The sequence below is a fragment of the Leptosomus discolor genome, chromosome 3, assembly GCF_034619465.1.
Source record: "Leptosomus discolor isolate bLepDis1 chromosome 3, bLepDis1.hap2, whole genome shotgun sequence".
NCBI lineage: Eukaryota > Metazoa > Chordata > Aves > Leptosomiformes > Leptosomidae > Leptosomus > Leptosomus discolor.
This window is the reverse complement of record NC_141393.1, coordinates 41,250,405-41,270,478: the sequence shown is the minus strand read 5'-3', so window position 1 is coordinate 41,270,478 and position 20,074 is coordinate 41,250,405. Positions and strand designations below refer to the sequence as shown.

The window sequence follows — 20,074 nt, the reverse complement described above, 5'->3', positions numbered from 1 at the left end:
CCAATGAAACCATGCAAGTATAATTTTAATACAAATTCTATTTTCTGCAGGATTAAAATCACTGTTCACACACACACACAAAAAATCATTTTCAAACTTGAAATCTAGATTGAAATTTTCTTAAAATCTCTCCGCAGAATTCTCAGGATCTGTTTGAAAGCCTTATGGGTTTTCTCATGCCCACAGTGTGCTATCACCAACAGTAGTTGTAATTCACATAAAGAATTAGCTGCTTTCAGATTGCTTATAAACATGCTTAATAGATATCCTTTAGAGAAGACAGACCTAGAGATAGGAGTCTTATCTATAGTAAGGGTCCTTCTCTTTTCTTACAATGTTTTTTGATATATTCTGTCCTCCACACAAAGTTTTATAGTCACAAAGTTTGCATACACAAAGATGTGATTAGAAGCCAGCTTATCTTTTAAAAACAAAACACCCAAAACTGTTACGTAGTTTTACATCAGTGAACAGAAGTGATGATAAACGTGAAGAACAGCTGTAACTGTTTTTACGGTAGTTACAACACAGCTGATTCCACCCAAGTACTCAAGTGATCTACACTATAATACATGTTGCCAGTTAGGTATTTAAGCTCCCTAAAATTACTTACAAGGGCACTATCAGTTTATTCTGATTCTGTTTCGGTTGCCAGCCTTGTATTACTAAGATTAGATATACCAATGAGGTAGTGTCACTTTAGCCAATGTGTGAGCTCTCTATGTGTATCATGTTCTGTGGTCAGAAGCTCCCTGAAAGCAGTGAGAGCAGCTATGCATTAGTAGCTAGGCAGTAAGTAAACACATCTACCTGTGGCTCTTGTAGAGCAACAGCATAGAAATGCCAAATAGTAGAAATTTTAATAATAACTTGAAACTGAACAAGTTTTCAAAAATTACAAAGTGGTAGCTTTATATCAGAGACCTCTCCTTAGTGCTTGTCCTAATTTTACTAGTTTCTCTGTTTTCCCTATTTTAAAAAGTTCTCTCTTCCTTCCACGTGACAGATCTATCTAACCAGAAGAAAATGCTAAGATGCTGACAAATTTAGAAACTCCAAATAAAGAATTTTTTTTCCTGTAATTCCAGCTGAACTAGTAACATATGTGATTTTAGTGATAGCAGACAAAAGATTCTAAGACAGAAATATATCTTAATTAAAGATTAGGGATGATATTACAGATCATATCTGCAATTATACATATGCAATATTTATTATATTAATTAGATCAATTATACCTTAATTACATGAGAAATAGTCATTAGTCCTTGGGCATTATGCTCTGAATTGTAATGCCCTATTTATTCCAATAAGATGACTGTATGAATTGTCATCATGGAAACAACTGTTGACACCAGAGTTGATCAGCTCTCCATGAGAAACCCCACAGACCACTTAGCTTTCCTGAAATAACTTTACTTATTCTATGCTAATGAAATTATGACGCTGGGAAAATGTACTAAATCAGGTATGTCTGGGATAAGACTGACATTTAAAAAAAAAGAAAATATTGAACCACTTCAGGGACAGACAAGAATAAATGAACTATGTGGTTATTAATTTTGGGAATCTTAAAAGTACTGTGGAATCCAGAAAACATGAACATTTAAAACAATTAATAACTTTTTATAGGGTTTTTTCCCTACAGAATCAGTGTACATGAAGCTATTACCAAGGCTAATTTATCGTCCTGACCTTCACTATGACTCTTGTGCTGCTTCTGATAGAGAAACCTGCAGAAGAAGAATGGCCAAGAGGGTTTGTTCTGTCACTAAAAATGGATGTTCTCCACCGGCAACAGAGTATTTGAAAAAAATTAAGATGTTCATACCGACAGCTTGTCCTCAACTGTTAATTCCTTAACTTACAACTTGGAAAGTTTCCACTGAAGAACACCTAACTTAACATGCTCTTTATTTTATATAAATATAAAGAAGAATTTTTAATTCTTTTTTACACCAAAGGCAGATATGAAAAAAGCACACCTGAAGAATTTCTCTCTGTTAGACAAGACCCTACTAAGCCTTGGAGGCAGCATTTAGCAATTGCCTCTGTCACTTGGATAAAATATAAATAAATAAAATTTTTTACTTGTTCTCAGTAGAAAGAGAGTGTATAGATGAAAATCTTTCAAGAAACTTCATTATCAACATAAAATCCAGTTGCTTAAAAGAATGGGAGTAACCCATGAGCCTATGTGTGTCTTCCAGATATCCCCTTTTATCTTAAAAAATGCTTCCTGATATTCCTCATCCTATGTGCTTTTGTATGAAAAAAAAAAAACCCCTACATACTCCAGAGAAACCTACTAATGAAGAAAATAATGACACTGTAGCAGCGATCATATGGGGACTGCCTTTCAAGAACTTAACAGTACAACTGAAACCAGTAAGAATTCTGTATCTGATCTTGCCTTTGAATCTGGTCATAAGCATTATCAAACACTTACTTTCACTGATGATCAGTGAAGGCTGTAACATCACAGCAACTTAATTTTCAGACTAAAATTTACTGAAAAATTAACAGTTATTAACAGTTACCCTGTCACGAATGAGATGGTATAACTTCTGCACATTTTTCCCACTTAACAAAACCAAATCTACTGTGTATGAAAAAGTTCTAGTAGCTATGAGCTGGACTAACTCCTTGAAATTTCTGCCTTTGCTAAACCCCATGTTGTAAACCTTATTAGCAGCCTCTTGGGAAAAAACTAACTTAAACCTCATGCTGACTCATTTCCATCAGGACAGGGAAGAGTGGGGCATGACAATTCTGCAAACCCTGAAATCAGAACCCTTTTTGCTGCAGCCAGCTTTCACCATGGCAGCAGTGAAAACCAGACTCACTGAACAGAGAAAAGCCTTCCCCTCTTCTCCTTCTGGGATACATCTATTTGATAATGTTTCATGTCTTGAAAGTGAAATTCTGAAGAGGATTTTGGGCAAATTTATCCATTCCTGACATTTTTAATGGGTAGGTACAATGCTAAACCAGAGTTTTAACCAGCTGAGTTCTAAGGCAATCCTAATGCACATGACAACCTCAAGTTAATGCCACAGACAAAAATAATTTTAATTTTAAGAACACTGTAACAAGAGAGGAGAATCTTTGGGGTTTTGTTTGCTTATTTGTGTTTCTAAAAGGGACTGTCAAATGTGAAAACCAATGTAAATGTTCATCTCTTGCTATTGCAGACTAGTGAAACCTGCCAAAATCAGTTCATAAAAAACGGCAAAATTCACAACATTTACGTGCACTCCTGTCTCATAAACCTAAAACATCCAAAATAAAATGACAATTATGAGGGATACGCATTCTTTCTCTAAATACCCCTTGAACATGTCAAGAAGTCTTACCTTATTCTTCCATAGATCCCTGAATTCCAGTGAGATGCTTAAAAATTAAGGTAAATTTTTCAACTCAGATCAGTATATTATTTCTTACCTTGGATATGATTATGAATATGACGGTTTGCATTTCCATATCATCTTGTACGGGAAGATTTCAGAGCATTTTGTAACTAATAATATAACTATATAACTACAAAATATTTTTTTTTAATGTTCCAGTAAGGTAGAAATTTGAGAAAATTAAGACATAAGACAAAATATTTCTGAAAGTGCCAACTAATTCCCATTGCTTAACCTAAGAGACACAGATTATCTTTCCCTAACACAATGAATAACCACAATACCATTAAATTAAAATTAGCCCCCTTGCACATCAAAAAACGAAAATATGCCAGAATGACCCACAAAACTGGAATCCACCTTTGTTAAGGGCTGAATCTTATTGTATAGCAGCCAGCTTAGAAGTATTCTAGATGGCTGCCGTGGCTAGAAAAGGTGTTCACTATCTTATTGAAGAACTAGAGCTGAAAAACCATAAAGATCAAAACCTAAGGTCACTGATTTTGATTGTTTCTCAAGACACAGTTACACATTTAGCACGATGTCCACCTAAGCAATCTCTTCACACACAGCCCTGGCCAGTAGTTGCTGCACCCACATCTCCTTTTCCACTGACCTCACAGAACACTCTAGGCAGTCCTCTAATGAGCAGAGTTCAGAGAACTTATCTGGCTGAAAAATTCACAGAAAGAAAGAAAAAGGTTATGTTTCAAGAGCATTTGCTGTACAATTTGACCATGCTATAGAGGAAAAGGATGCTAAGAGCACTCTAGTGCCACTCTTCAGATTCAAGTACAGTCAAAGAATTAATTCTGGTTTTTCTCAGCTCTAATGCTGCCAGACTTTCTTCATTCTGCAAGTTGAATAACTATGGGCAGCTGAAGCAAAACATTCCAAATCTCTTCCATAATATATGCATAGCAAGAGAGAAGTTCTCTTTATCGAACAAATAAAGGTAGACCTACATCCTATACCCACTCTGTACTTGTGAGCAGAGCACATACAGAAATTTCATGACCTCCTCTTCTGTTGTCAAACTAGAGGAAGGTGGTTCACAGTTTCTGAACCCTCACTCATCCACAATCAGGAAAGAGAAACCCTTTGCTTGATTTTAGGAACAAATGTTATTTCTTATTTTTTTTATATGTGAAACTAAATTCAACAGCACAGATCCCTGACTTCTGCAATGCATTAGTTACGAATGCTGAATCAAATTGCAAACAGCAGGAAATACATGCAAATATATTCAGTACCAAATATTTATACAGAATAATACAAAATGACATTTAAATTATTTCTAATATTTAACTGGAGAAAAGCTTTAGTTTATTAACATGCATATTCATCTTTCATGCTGCTGGAACTTCTAGCTTGCTAAGTATCTAACATCACTGCACTGTCAAAAAGAGAAGGGCTTGCAAAAGTATTTCAGTTCTTCAGGGAGCCATAAAGTACACGAGGCTTTCATCATCAGAATGAAAGAAAGAATCACGTGTTTGTAGTTTCCACAGCAAATGAAAAACCGGAAGTTAAATTCTCAACAGAGTCGGGACTTTCAAAATCACAGCTTGAAAAAGAACACAGCAGTCATGGACTTACCAGGTAAAAAGAAAGAAGCAGCTGAGAATGCTACATATAATCCTCACTCCACTCAGTAGCAGCACCTGGCACAATACCAATTCTTTTTCACATGACAAGAAAGTGCATCACTTTGCAGTCCCTATCAATATTGCAGCTGTATTCATTTGTTGGGTACTAAGGAAGCCAGAGAAGACCCTATGTGCCAGCCTACTTTCTTTGAGTATATGTTTGAGTGAGCAGTTTGCTAGTTATACCTGCAATAAATTCTGATCAGAAAATTTAAATTGTATATAAACAGGCAAAAAAAAAAAATTAGGTCATTTTACGTGCTGGGATACAAACTAATCCTGAAAAATACTGCAGCTTAACTTTTAATGAGTTAATTTCTCCTAAGCCCTTTTCCCTAGTCAATATTTCAGTCATCATGAAGAACGTGGTGTTTTGATATCCTGTCAAGTTCACAACAATGAACATCTGGGAGCTACTGTTTGTCTGTTTCCATACATTGAGGGCAGAACTATTTTTTTACATTCAGATAAAAAGCAGCCAAGAGTTGCGGGAAAAAAACACTGCTTTTTGAGTTAACAGACAAAACACTGACAGAAGTACTCTAGCTACTTTGTTTGCCTTGCTATCACTCACCCCTGATCTGATGGAAGTTTGAAAGATGCTAATGTTGATGGTTTACTTTTAATATCAATACTCCTGTGCATGTTTCACTGAAGAAAAAAAAAAAAAAAAGTCTTTCACATAGAAATATTTATATTGAAAAATACATTGGAAAAAAAAGGCAACACAAAATATAATCCAAATGAAATATTAATGGTAAAATGATGATGATATGTTACGGTCTTATGCATTAATGCTATGTCAAACTGCTTTACCAGTCAATGCAAGCTCAAGCTACTTAGCAAATCTCAGTATTTTTGTGACTAATACACAAATTATGGTTAGCTTCAATTATGATTCTAAGCCTTCATCCTTTTCACATTGAAATGAAACTGGGAATACAAAACTATGAAAAGTTCCCTTTCTCTAGTGACATTTTCCATTAGCTATGGCCCCTGATAATTGCCATCTCAGCTTTGTACACTGCAAGCAGTGGAACAATTCATTATTTGTTCATTCCCAAAGCAGCAATTTGACTATCTCTAGATCCTTTTTTCTCACATTAAAATCATTAAAGGTATTCCAAATTTCAATATGTTCTCAATTCAAAACCCACCTGGTACTGCTTATAGGAACACATGAAAATGAGCATTTTAATCTTGGTTTTGAAAGAAGCAAAAATCTGTTTTCTAGATTTTTCAAATCCCACATTTTCCAAGAGAAAATCCCTCTGAGGAAGTGAGTCTTATCTTCCAGAATCCAGAGATGCTTGGTGCTCCAGATCATAACCTGAATAACAGCGCTCTCTAATTTTACCTCTTCTAAATGGAACAACGTATTTTCCTCATAGAGTGAGTATTCCTGAGACTACTCCTGAACAAGATCCATTCTTATTCCTTAACTTGATCTTTCAAAACATTTTTTAGGACGTTGTGTATAGCAGTATGACAAGCATATGCCTACTACCGGACTGTGCAGAGCAACTGAAAATGTTAAACTTTGCAGATGACCGCTACAACGCAGTCACTGTTATGAAGACAAGGCTTATTCACCTGCTGAAGTTGTGCTTTTGAGATGCGAATGACAGGGGGGAACTTGTTGCCACAGGGAATGACAGGAAGCTGCCTACGACCAGTTGAGCGGGAGGAAGAGGAGTGGCTCTCAGCTGATTGACTCCTTGGTAAACAAGCCTCTTTCAGAGGATCCGAGTGGATAGATAGATAGGCTATAGGGCTCATGGTGCGGAGGATGGGACTTGAAATTCTTGGAGTGGAGAAATGCAGCATATGAGATGAGTTGAGCTGTGAGAACAACATGGTGGGGAAGAAAATAAAGTTTATAAATCAGCATTTTAATAATTCTCGTTTACGTCTTGCCTATATGCATTTTCTCAGAAGCCCATATTCACAACTCCCTCACAGGCTAAAAGTTGATAATTTAAGAGGTATCTTAAGTCTGATCTTCACATTTCCCATCAATTTTTAAAAATCCAGTATCAAAATCAAAAGTGAGCATCCTTTCTCTGTCTGGCTCCCCTTCAGTCAGTCAGTCAGTAACAATCTAGGGCAAATTTAATAAACTAACACAGTCTGTTCCAAGGCCACTGCGTACACAAACTAGTTGATTGTTGACTGTCCTTGCAAATGCTAAGCACATCCCGGCAACAACACTGTTTTCTGAGATGAAAATATTTTTAGCATGTACCCATTGCAGGCTTTACAAATGTGACTGTACAACTACAGCTATAGCAGCATATATTAAGAACCGTAGCTGACAGGATTAATCAGTAAGATACCTGTAAATGAGATGCCCATATACAGTTTGCGATTTTTTGTTCCAAGTATATTTAGACAAAACCATGAAGGATAGACATACAGAAACTTCACGCAAGCTTCATGAAGGAGATTTTCTGTTTCCTACCACAGTATTTGTGATTCTAACCTGTGTTCTTTGGAAACAAAGGGCCCTACCAAGCATTTCAGTTTCCAAGGAAAAGGTATTTTCAATTGTGTCAATCCTAAAGCTTCAGTTCCCATAATGCATAGTTGTCGCTCAGCTGGGAAAAAAAAAAAAAGGTATTTCCAGTGTCTCATAAAAGCAGCAAATGAGGATAGAAGGTACATGAAAATTAAATGACTTTGAACTCAGAAACAAATTGAAGTTTAAAAGCAGGTTCTTGATAAAACATAATAGTACCTCAATGTACAAAATGCTAATTTCAGCAATATTTCTAAATAAAAATATATAGTTTCACACAGCCAAACCTCTTCTATAACCATGCATATATACATATACAGTATGAGGCTCTCAACCAAGTGTGACCAGAGCAAACTGTTGTTTAATTTAAACTGGAGATGAAAATGGAATTAGCTGTTACATATTCAACTACTTCAACTGCATTCTTACGATTTCTTTGCTGAAATAGCTGCATGACAAATACATGTTGCAAAGTGTTTTGCATGCACCATATGGAGTTCACTGCAATTCAGTACAAACATAGTAAATTAATGAGGCCATGGTTCAACAATACAGCACGTCCAGCTTTAGGCTCTCAGTACCAGGTCAAGGAAAAGAAAACTAGAGTTGTATGATGCAAAGTGCTGCTCCAGTATAAATTCACTGTTAGTGTAGATCAGTTCAAATTCTTTTGACAGATTAACTTCATACCAGCAGGTATTACAGCAAATCATGTACCATCTGTCCTCCTGCAGCCAAAGTCACCATAAAGCCATTATGAAAGCATAAAGTCAGCATATATATCCTAGCATGTTGTCCTGGGTTACAGTGTAAAATGTGCCAAAAGGAAAAAAAAATATTCTATTACCATCTTCAGGAGCTGTTGAGACCAGGTGGGGCGGTGCTCCCTGCCTCCCCCCTCTGGACTATCTCCTGTTACTGGGCACAACAATGCCTTATCGCCTGACCCATCGGTAACTCGCTCCTGGGCTATCTCCTGTTAATGGCCCATCAAGGAACTGCCTCACGACTCCCCATCCCATTGTGAGATGCTCCGCCCGGGGAGGGGGGGGAAGGAGCCAAGCAGTCCATGCCAAATAAAAACGGAGATTTTGAACACCCTAGCAGCCTTTCTTCCACTGGATTCCCAGAGGAGCTTTTCCCCCCACTGGAGTTCCAGAGGACAAGAGCTACCTACCGACCACTGGACCTTCGGAGGAAGACCAGACTCTTTTACCTGATTGCTGCTTCCACAGAACTACACCCATCACTTCAGGAGGACTGCAGCCAGCATCTTATCGGACTGCTACTGCCACCCTAACAGGGTGTCAGGTTGTATTTCTGACTCTGCCAGTGTAAACCAGTGGGTTATTTGTTTTTCCCTGCCTTGTGTTATATATATATATATATATATATTAGTAAAGAACTGTTATTCCTATTTCCCATATCTTTGCCTGAAGGCCCGTTAATTTCAAAATTATAATAGTTTGGAGGGAAGGGGGTTGCACTCTCCATTTCGAGGGAGGCTCCTGCCTTCCTCCACAGACACCTGTCTTTTCAAACCAAGACACATGTTCTGAACAGTTCAACAGAAATGTGACCACGTGCCTATGACTGAGCCAGATCAAACTGGTACTTGCTAGTAGCATGCAGAATCTGTATTGCAAACGGAAAACCATGACTGATAACATGAAAATTAATTCTCTTGCCTGCAAGGTTTTTTTCATAATAGATAGCATAATTTGCTGTAAATTTTTATGCCTGAAATTTGCTCATTCTCAAGCCAATAACTTACCCATGATTCTCTCTTATTTTTTGAGTTCAGATTTCCTTCCTGAACTGCTACAACTTTACATGCTTATTAGAATGCTGATGCTGTGTGAAACAGGTTAATTATATTATCACCAGTTACAGGAAGTCCATGTACACACACTGTTTCAAGGAGAACATTTATCTACAAATGGAAGGATGGCAGACCAGCACTTTCTTTCCTTCAGGAGAAAATAAAATTATGGGTGAGTATATGAATCTTTAGTTTCTCATACAAAAACATCCATGCTGCTACTTACTACTCAAATAGTGAGCAATAAAGCTCTCAAAGAAATAAAGAAGAATCATCAAAGTAAAAGTGAAAAATACAAAAATACATAAAACAGGAAAACTATTTTATTCATTCACCATGAAGTAATTGCTTGCATATTTAACAAACTTATCAGAATAAACTCAAAGAACATAATCCATCACACCTTTTCCTAACTGACAGTGAAGCAGGTCACTAGAAATCTAGATGGGAGGTATATTCATAAGAATGACGACCATGAATGCAGACACACCCTAGAGTTTCAAGCCGTTTGAAATGAGTAAACTGTTCCAGAAATTATATTAAGCTATTATACTACTATAATTTCAACATCTATTTTTAGCCCCTTTTAGTAACACTTAAGTCATTTGATTTATGGTCCTAAACTTACATTCCTGGATCCAAGCCCGCTCTTAGTAACTGGTGCAATATAATTAAATCGGCAGAAAAGTAAAATATGACTCTTTGCCCATTATTTGTACTGTCAGGAAGGTGCTACTTAGATAAAATTACTAAAGAACAAGAACATCTGATCTGCAAACCAGCATCACATTCAAAGAACAGTTTCAGATGGGTAAATGCTTTGAGGAACAAGGAAAAGGACTCTACCAAACTGCCCTGTAAGGTCACCAGGACACTGGAACAGAGAGAACTACTGTATGAAGAGGCACATATATACTGTCTCCCTGTGACGTGACTACGATACTCACCCATAAGAAGAGACAGGTTCTAGTACCCACCTCAAGGAATATTTAAATATCTTTTATGAAGTGGAATACCATCCACGAAGGACTGAAAGAACAAGTCACACCCAAATATCCTCCTGTGCTTTGTTTGGCTTTCAAAAGCCAATGAAGTGGACAAGAGATCCACAAATTGCCATCACAGTTGGAACAGACACACTGCATAGACACACTCTGTTCCCAGTTTCTACATCAGCCAAACAACTTCTCTTTTCTTTACTCCCAGGTCAGTTTATATTTTCCAATTCCAAATGATTTACCTTCAAAACAGCAAGTTCCTTCCTGCCATTCATCCTGCCCTCACAGTACTACTTGCCCTTCCAGGATAATATAAAACATTCATTTCCCCCATTTTTGAGGTCATGGCCAATATCCCTCACCCGCTTGCAAAGCCAAACCAAAATATAATCTCACCCCAGTGTCTGCTTCAACCAGTATTTCTTCCAATACATCTTGTAATTAATTGACCTTGTTTATAACCATTTTTGCTGCCATGCTCAGAGGCTTGTTCCTTTCCACATAAAGATACTTTCCATTATTTGCACTGTAGTACATGATATATCACCTCTACTTTCAGTTTTAAGTGAAATAGCTATTTCCCCCAAAAAAGTCAGGTTCGTATAAAGTGGGATAGTGCATTTGCATACAAAATCGCAAGCTGTTTTTTAATGGCTTTTGAAATGAAAACACCTGATAATTAGTATTTTGTACAGGACTAAGTGTTGCTCTCTCTTGTCTGTTTTACTAAAAGTAACACTAAAATACAAAAACTGAACAACTGAAAACAACTGAAAACAATTTAAATTAATTTAACACATTTCTAACCCATCAAAAACTCTTTCATGCAACTAATATCCCAACTGAAACTTCAAAAATCTTCTGCTGTTTAACACAGTTCTGTATTTTGAATCATGCAAAATGGATCTTCTATAAACTACATAATTCAAAGTATGGTATCTAAATACAATCTTGTATGAAAGATATGATTCTTGCATGAGAACCTAGGTGTATTAGAAATTTTACGGTACAGCTATAGTTAATTACATTGAATGGTTCATTTTCACCATAAAGTATATTCCACACCTTAAAATAAATGAGTGGTTAGTGACAAGTTTCTTTTTCTAATGAGCTGGCTGTAACTTTCATAAAAGTGGTGATAAGTGAGGAAGAAGTACAGCCAGGCTTCTTGGCTCAAAGAAGCTTGAAAGAATTGCCCTTTACATCATAGATGACATAATATCTACTGAGAAAAGGGAAGAAATAAAACCAGCAACAGATTCTCAATCATTTAATCATTAGTCTCACTTCCTCCTTAAATAAAGCATAAGAAGTTTTTGTTTAGAATCATTGACAGAGAAGAAAACATGTAAATGTTCAAAATCTGTGCAAATTAGAATTCTTTAGTAAAGACGGAAAAACACAAAAAGAAGAAGATGCAACGGAAGCAAAGCAATCCATCTTAGTGAAAAGAAAATTCTGGGAGCAAAGCAGTAGTTGCAAAATTGTCTTAGACATGAAAAGCAGCAACAATTTATAAAAGCCAACAAGCTGTTTATATAAGAACCATTAGAAATTTCAGAAGAAACAGGAAGAAACAAAGGGAATTCCAAAAGAAAACACTACATCAATGATGGCGAAAGCAAGTAACTGTTTCTTTAATTTCAGCCATCTAGGCTTTTCCTGAACCACATGAAACACAGTATTTCAGATATTCAATGTAATTTTATGTTTATGTACTGCAAATATAATCAACATATATTTGTGTGTGTATCCCTGATTAGCAATCACTGCATAAGGAGCTTATATATGTAAGTACATTTTTTTTTAATTTTTTTTTTTTTAATTGAGGTTAGTTCTGTAGATCATACCCGCAGAACTAATAGCCACTTCCATGGGAGAATTTAAACACTCATATAACAGAACATGGAAGATCACTCCTCAAGAATCAAGTCCCATATCTGATGAAACTAGGCATTTCTGCTACGCTATTGTATTTTAGTCGCTGCCTTTTCCCCTGCTATCACCTGATATAATTCTAAATAAAGAGAGGTTCAATAAAACAGCGATCATTTCTCTTACCGGAGTGAGTGCTCCTTCTGCTTGAGCTTCCATAGGACTTGTAGGGGTGGCTTCAAGCTGTCCAGCAGCTCCGGACAGAAGTTCCAATTTATCTGTAAGCTGTTCAGAAGCAGCAGGATGACACTCCACGGCTAGGACAAACTCCACCCCTGAGGTCTGGTTCTTGGCATGGACATCATTTCCTGCCCAACCACCCTGTATGGGCTGCTCTTCTGGAGGGGACTCCTCTAGAACTTGTAGTACCTCCAGCTCTTCATCTGAGGGACTTCCAGTCGTTTTGTGCCCTAAAGCTTCATTTGTCCTGAAATCCTGCAAGTCCCGTTCCTTATCTATTATCACCCATTCCTTAGAATCAACCTCCTGCCTGCAGGAGCTTAAGTTGACAGCTACAAATCCATTGCTAATAACACCATCAACATGTTCTGGAGAACTAGCTGACACAGGCTTTGAAGCATCTGGAAGATACTCCTCATCATAGTGCCAAACGTGGTCCACACGGGCAGTCACAGGAGCAGGAATGGGTGTTTTCGGAGAAAGAGGAGGAACAGCAGCAACAGGAGTCTCTGCCGCAGCATTCAAGCCTTTCTGCATTTTCTCCAAACTTAAGAAAAGAAGTTAATATCTGAATTAGTTAACAATTAATTAAGTAACGCAAGTTACATTTGAGTATTTTCAGTAGAGGAAAACTAGATTTATATAAAAAATTATTGTCATATTTTAGAACAATCTACAATGGTTGAAAGACCCACAATTTGAGACAAATAACTCTGATGTCAAGTAAAAATAAGCGGATAGTCTTAGAAATTTGCACATATTCTAAGTGTAACTGTAATGTATCATATTATATTGTAAATGTAATTACTAGAAGGGAGGATAGTGAGCGGATACCAACTCAGTGGTGAGGCTACCACCAGATGTCCACTGTACTTAATTTATGCTACAAAGCAGAGACTCAAAGCAGAACAGAAGAAACAGATGTCTCCAGCAGCAGTTAGTTGATGCCTTCAAGAAGAATGTTATTGTTTTGTTTGATTCCTTATTTATGCTTTGCATAACTTGCTTCGTCAAACAAATTCAAATTCCTAACCCCCTACGACACATTTAGAAGGATTTTGCCACTGTCAGCATCTCAGCTGTCTTCTACTGTCTCCACTCAGCTTCTGCCTTGCAGTCAGATTTCACTGTGTCCTTCTCCCCTTATTCTTCCTACACACAGGCAAACTGATTGAATCTGTTCTCACACATCTGTCTCTTCTCTACCTTCAAATTCCATTTTAAAACCTCTGTCTTCTATCAAGATGTTTTTATGTTGGTGCAACACCTTTGGCCATAACTAAACCTGCTGCATGCAGGTAGATTTTTGACTTTACTTTGTAACTCCACTTCTTGTACACTGCCCTTCACATGTCATATAATCTAATCCCAAATGACCTCTGTTGAGCCCCTGATGTGATCATTCTTATTTAGTATGAGTTGTACTGACTATCTGAAGAAAAAGGTAATAAACATCAGGGTTACACCACTAGGTCTTGAAATAAAGAATCCTCAAATGTGGAAGTCTGACTTTAACTGTATACTAGCACTAATCTTGTTTTAAAGAAGCTGCCAAGTGGTGAAAACCATAATTGAGCAGTGTTATGAACATAGCAAATACCTTCCTGTAACTTGCACAAGCATAACTCAGCAGCTCCATTCCTTGTTTCCACATGGCAGAGGAAAGAGGATAGTAACTACCTATTCTGAAAAGATCTAAGCATAAGAATAAAACAAATTCTTTACCAAGTCTCAAGAAATTTATCAGTGTCTGGCTTTGACTCCAACATCAGACGCTTCTCCAGTTCAAAGCTGTGAATTGAACGTAACTTTCGCATCAGTGGGACATCTCTGTCTAGCTGGGTGGTTTCTGAGCGAACACGAATTGGAGAACCGAGACTCGGTGCATTAAGCATTCCATTCACTGGCCCATGGCTGTTTTCTTCCTCTGTGGCAGCCTGTCCAAAAAGTAAAGTAAAAATGTAACTCATTAGGAGCGGCAAAACAGAGAAGACAAGGTACTACCTGGAGAATACCATTCAGGTTTTTAGCCTATCATAAACCAATTTGTATTTGGAATGGTCCTCAAGTTCATGCCATAATTAAGGCAGTTTAGGCGTGCTCTTGAGCACACACCTACAACAGATAAAATACTAGTACTATACTAGTTCTGGGTAGGTGTGAGAACAGGAGTCTCAAAAACCCAGTAATACACTTTACAGTCAAGTACTCTTACTAATGAGAAGTTAGCTTCTAAGCTATCTTTATGATTCTCTGGAGCATACAACACTCTTATACACTAAATCTACTAGGTATTTCTGTGACTTAAAACTATGTTTTAGTCCAACCACATTCCATCTTGTATACTAACTGGACATGACTTATAGCGGGGAAATCATGATCATCCTCAGTTTCAACAGGTACAACTAACAGAAATTGCCTTTGTTTAAACCAGAACTATCTCCTTTCTCCCTCTATGGTAAAAAACAAACAAATAAGCACGTTTGAAAATAGTGACCATGCCTAATCTTTCCCACAATACATTTTTTTTCTAGTAAACAAAATGTAACAGCCTCAAAACTAGACAGCTCTCCTACCTAAAGAACATTTCAGTTCCAGATCCCTCTTTGTGTTCAAAACATTTTTATATGAAGAAACAGGGCTACATTTGTCCAAGTATGAAATGTTGTGATTGTGAGTAAGGGAGACAGGAACCACTTCTCAGAGACCACTTTTCAAAATTAAGCAGCATTTTCTTTTACAGACTAGTCCATGAACCTCTTTGGATCAGTACAAAGGTACCATATCTTATGGAGACAAAAACACCAAGTGAATTGAAAGGATACTGCCAATCAGATCACCAATTTGTCAACTGAAGAATAACATTAAACTGCTTTTTATATACTATCTAATTTCTACATATGCAAGATTCAGGAAATTTGCTTTTGTTTCATTCACTGAGCAAGAATCAAAATAATGTCTGAAGAACATGAATATGAATAAACTACAAAGAATGTCAAATTATCAGCAATCTACTATTCATCATAAAGACCTGATAAAGTGACACAAGGCCCAAAAGCTTGTCTCCTTTATATATAAATCTGCAGTATATAAATCGCTCTAATAAAATGTGTTAGCTCTATCATAAATCTCATTTTCTAAGACAATTCTGGCTAATCAATATTAGTAAGACTGCATTATTAATTCTATCTTATGTGCATTACGAGGACAGGAAACTGTTCAAAGATGGTCTTCACAATGCAGATTTGTAAGTACCTTACAGATCCCTAGTTTTATTTTGTTTCTGTTTGCATCCATTTCTTCCCAAACGTCTTTTTCCTGAGGACGTTGATGTCCAGGGGATCCAGGTAATTTCTCTGGTGAGACACCAACTGGAATACCATTCTCTCCATCACTGAGCTGTTCATCCGGAAACACTTCATCTGTGTTTTCTCGCAGCAAATCTCCTGGGATAGGAGTGGCATTGGCAATTCTACAGAAAGAGTTAAAAAAAAAAAGATTGGAAAGGTAAAAATTTTGATACTTTAATGTGTTTCTTGAAATCATTTTCTACTCAAAATTATTTTCTACTCTATTAAAAGAAAGAAACAAACAAAAAATTACAAGCAAAAGCATGCTTCTGTAGAAAATTGTATCTTGTAATTACTTAATATAAAAAGCCCTAATTCTAGGCTTTCCCAATTTATGTTTCTTTAATTCAGGCACATAACAAAAGGTGTAAATTAAAAAACAATCACTTAGCAGCTGTTTTTTTGAATGTTTTCAAAGCAACTTCTGAGAAAATTTGTTAGAGGTTATGTCCAGGCTCAAATTTGCTCCTGACTCTTCTACATATATTTTTCTAATCAAAAAAATTTATGGCAACTTTCATAATATAGTTTCCCTTTCCCCAGCATTTGGTCGAATAACAAAACATACTGTGAGAGGAAGAGCGATCACTCAGCAAACTAAATGTAGTTTTAACCACTATTCTTATCAAAGTGCTATTTTGGTCCAATTATTGATAATCAAAACATAAACATAGCACTAACCAGGTGTTACATTTTAATTAAAGTTCTCTAGTCCTATTGACTTGGGAATAAATAGGGCTAAGGCTTAGGTCAGTACCTGAAACTAAAGCAATGCTATTCCTAAAAAGTGACTGGTCAAAAGGCCAATTAAAAGTCATTCCTTTACAGTCACCAAAATTATTAACTGCAGCCAAGACTATCAATAGCTCCTCACCCATAAACACCTCTTATATTCTCCAGTCCCCTGAGATGAGTATGGGTATTATTAAACATCACATCTTGTTCAACTTACTTAACTATAGAAGATCTCAAAGACTATATTAAATACTAAAGACAACCAAAATCTATTTCTAAATTTCCTATAAAGATCCACTCATTCTTCAAAGTTATAAGGAAACTGCAGCTAGTAGTTTATTCCAAGTTTACAAAAAACAATGGGTTTATTTCCAGGCAGTTAAACTCCGGATGCATCATTTAGTTTCACAGAATATGATCTAGCAAAGGATGGACTAGCAAATTTACATGCCATTTCCTGAGCTAGTATTTTTTATTGCTATAAATTTAGAACTGCAGTGCTGATCTTTCAGGATAGTTTAAACAGGAACCCTAAAAAGGGAAATACTTCAAATGCTCCCAAACTCCTCTATTTATTCAACATCCTGCAGAAAAAAACGTAAATTATGGAGATCATTTCCCTTTGGTACTCTGCAGTTGCTTTTTAAGTGACCACAATGTGAATACATACCCAATCGCAGCCGGAGTAAGACGAGTGTGTAACTGAGGTGTGGTTGAAGTTGTTGTCGTTGTCAGAGAGCCATCAGTTCCACTCTTCTCCCAGTCAAAGGGGTCACTTTCAATAACCCCAAATGTTTTCATGCTGTTGTCAAACACAGACATGAGAAGCTAAAAATGAAGAAAGAAGTTAATGAGCTTCATTTTTGTCTAAGAGACCAAGTAATTAGAAATATCATCCTGTAATACTTTAACATGTCTCTTCTTTAAGATTTTGACTGACAACAATTTTCCAAAAAAAGGGCACAGTTGTTTATTTGAACCATTTCTCATTTTCCAAGGTTTCAAAGTAAGACATGCAAAATTCTGGTTTATTTAAAAAAAAAAAACCAAAACCACATCTGCGTTTTTGTCAGTAAAGAGAGGCAAAGATACACCATAGCCTTCCATAAAAAGACAGAAAGACACACACACAGACATACGCACACACAGACATACGCACACACAGAGGCCTGACTACATTGCTGCAGAATAGCAAGCAATGGCCCTGCAGCAGAGGAAGATAAAAGAATATATTCCGTAACACCATTAGAAACCAAGGAAATGAATGAGGAGTACATAGGGAAGGATACTGATTTGCTAATTGATACACTTCTGTCATTTAGAACCACGTATCATTTACTTTATCCAATGCTGACATTCATCCCACAGAAATGTCACACTGGAAGCTTTCCACCCTCATTTTATGCCACAAGAAAGCATCTAAAACAACCTGTGTCCATGACAGGAAGAAATTACATCTACTTTCCCCTCCCTGTGAAAAAACTTTGTCTCATTCTAGTCACTGGTGGGAAGGCTGTGTCCATATCACTTCATCTCTTATTCTCTAACATTTCTAGAATTAATCTTTTTTTCTTTTCTTTTTTTTTTTTTTTAACCTAAAAGCTAAAATTCTATTTTTCACTCTTTCTTCTAATCTAGGATGCTGAAAATTTTTCTCTGGCCTCTTTAAAAACATATACCTTTTGGCAACTTAAAACAGATGGGAAGTTTGTATAATTTTTCTTGTATAAAGTGGTCATATCCATTTTACTCTTACTCTCAAGAACCTTCGGTGTACCATCTATCCCAGTCAGTTCTGAAACCCTACTGAACAGCACAAAGCCATAGTTCACTCTCTGTGCCACACGTACTCTCCTTTATTCTCCTCTTCCTGTAAACCATAAGCGGTCTCTCTGAAGTCAATTTTAAAGGTCATTCTCCTTGAAATCTTTTCTACAGTTTCTGCTATAACACAAATACAAACTCAAATTTTTAGTGATCTCAGGAGGCTGAGGCAATGTGTGCATAAATACATGAATAAAATAAACATATCTGACATTGCCAAATCAAATGTATATTCCGATCATGAACTGCAAACTCCTCAAAACAGGGATTGTGACCATGTACATTCTTGTTCAGTGCCTAACCATAATACAAACAAAGAATGATATGTATCGAAGGTATGAATAGCATTGCTACAACAAATACTAGTTAAGAGAGAACAGAGCTCGAATGACCATGAGCACTTTCTCACCACTCTAAATAAACCCACCCTGCTCTGGACTGAAGCATACAAGCAATACCGTGGCAGAAGGTTCAGGCTGCAGCTACACAACTGTAAGTGTTCCATGACCAGCCAGAGGACTGTAAATTACTGGGCTGACTCTATCACAGAGAAACTCTGTCCCAGTATCCTGTTAACCCCTGAGTGCACATGCTGTGTTAGACACAAGTAGATCACAAAAAAACATTTTGCAAAAATATGCCTGTGTATACGTTTTATCATTCAGGATATATAATGTAAATAAAACATATTTACCAATCTGCAATCAAGGTTTTTCTGTGCAACATCAAAATTTCTGCAAACAGTAATTTTTACCATCAAATAAAAAAATAAATCTGATTCATCTTTAACTAGGCACACAAAATACTCAAAACTTTGTTAAACATTTTTCTCACTTAAATCGTAAACTATAGATAAACTCCATGGAAATTAGTAGAAAAGGAAAAAAAAATCAAGGTATTTATTTTTCAGGAACACTGTAATTTGTAATAAGATTTTGTTTTACATTCAAATTTTTGCACAAAATCTGATTTTTTTGTGTGGTGGTGTTGTTGTGGTGTGATGTTAGATCAGTTCAACTTCTCCCACAGCTGTGAGACTGAAAAAAACTCTTCCTTCTCCCTCCCTGCTTTTCCTGAGCATTTCTCTGCTGCTTTATACATGCTGGTATAGAACAAACTTCTATCTTTGAGTTTTTATTTATTGTTAAATCATGGGTCAACACTCCGGCACCCATCACCTTATCACTGAGCTGAGGCTGTCTATTTCACTAGGACAAAGAAAAATTACTTTCTCTTAAACAAAGAAAAATGACTAGTTTTCTGGTGATTTCTGTAGGCAATACTTCTGTCTTAAAACCCCACCACTGCTGCACGTTGTGATTTAGCTGTATATATTGTAGGTGCTGAGCTCCAGACTTTGGAAAACTGCCAGAATGACTATCACTGAGAAAACAATCTGACCGATCTACCTTAAGGAGCACCCACTAGAGGCTATGATGGTAGGATAGCACCCAATCCCAACAGAATACTGACTGCAAAGCAACTGTCAGTTGTTTCTAGAAACTTAACTGCCTTGCTCTTCCTAAATGGAAAAACAATTACATCCTTGAACTGCAAAGTTTCTGTGGCATCAGATGGTCACTGAAACAACTTTGTGGTAGCACAATCCAGAATCACTACCAAGGCTACACAATGAAATCAAAGAAAATTGAA

At 36.7% G+C, this 20,074-nt stretch overlaps 1 protein-coding gene across 2 annotated transcripts in view; it reads right to left on the bottom strand.

Annotated features, from left to right (window-relative positions):
• Positions 1 to 20,074, bottom strand: part of TTBK2 (tau tubulin kinase 2) — a 73,143-nt gene that overhangs the window by 12,377 nt on the left and 40,692 nt on the right. The window contains exons 9-13 of one of the 2 annotated variants that reach the window (XM_086462662.1): positions 17,268 to 17,425; positions 15,768 to 15,984; positions 14,238 to 14,449; positions 12,459 to 13,059; positions 6,653 to 6,901 (exon numbers count right to left, since the gene is read on the bottom strand). In XM_086462662.1, coding sequence (XP_086318788.1) covers positions 6,653 to 6,901; positions 12,459 to 13,059; positions 14,238 to 14,449; positions 15,768 to 15,984; positions 17,268 to 17,425 — 1,437 coding nt within the window. The remainder of the gene's footprint in view (positions 1 to 6,652; positions 6,902 to 12,458; positions 13,060 to 14,237; positions 14,450 to 15,767; positions 15,985 to 17,267; positions 17,426 to 20,074) is intronic. The other variant, XM_086462663.1, reaches the window with a different exon arrangement.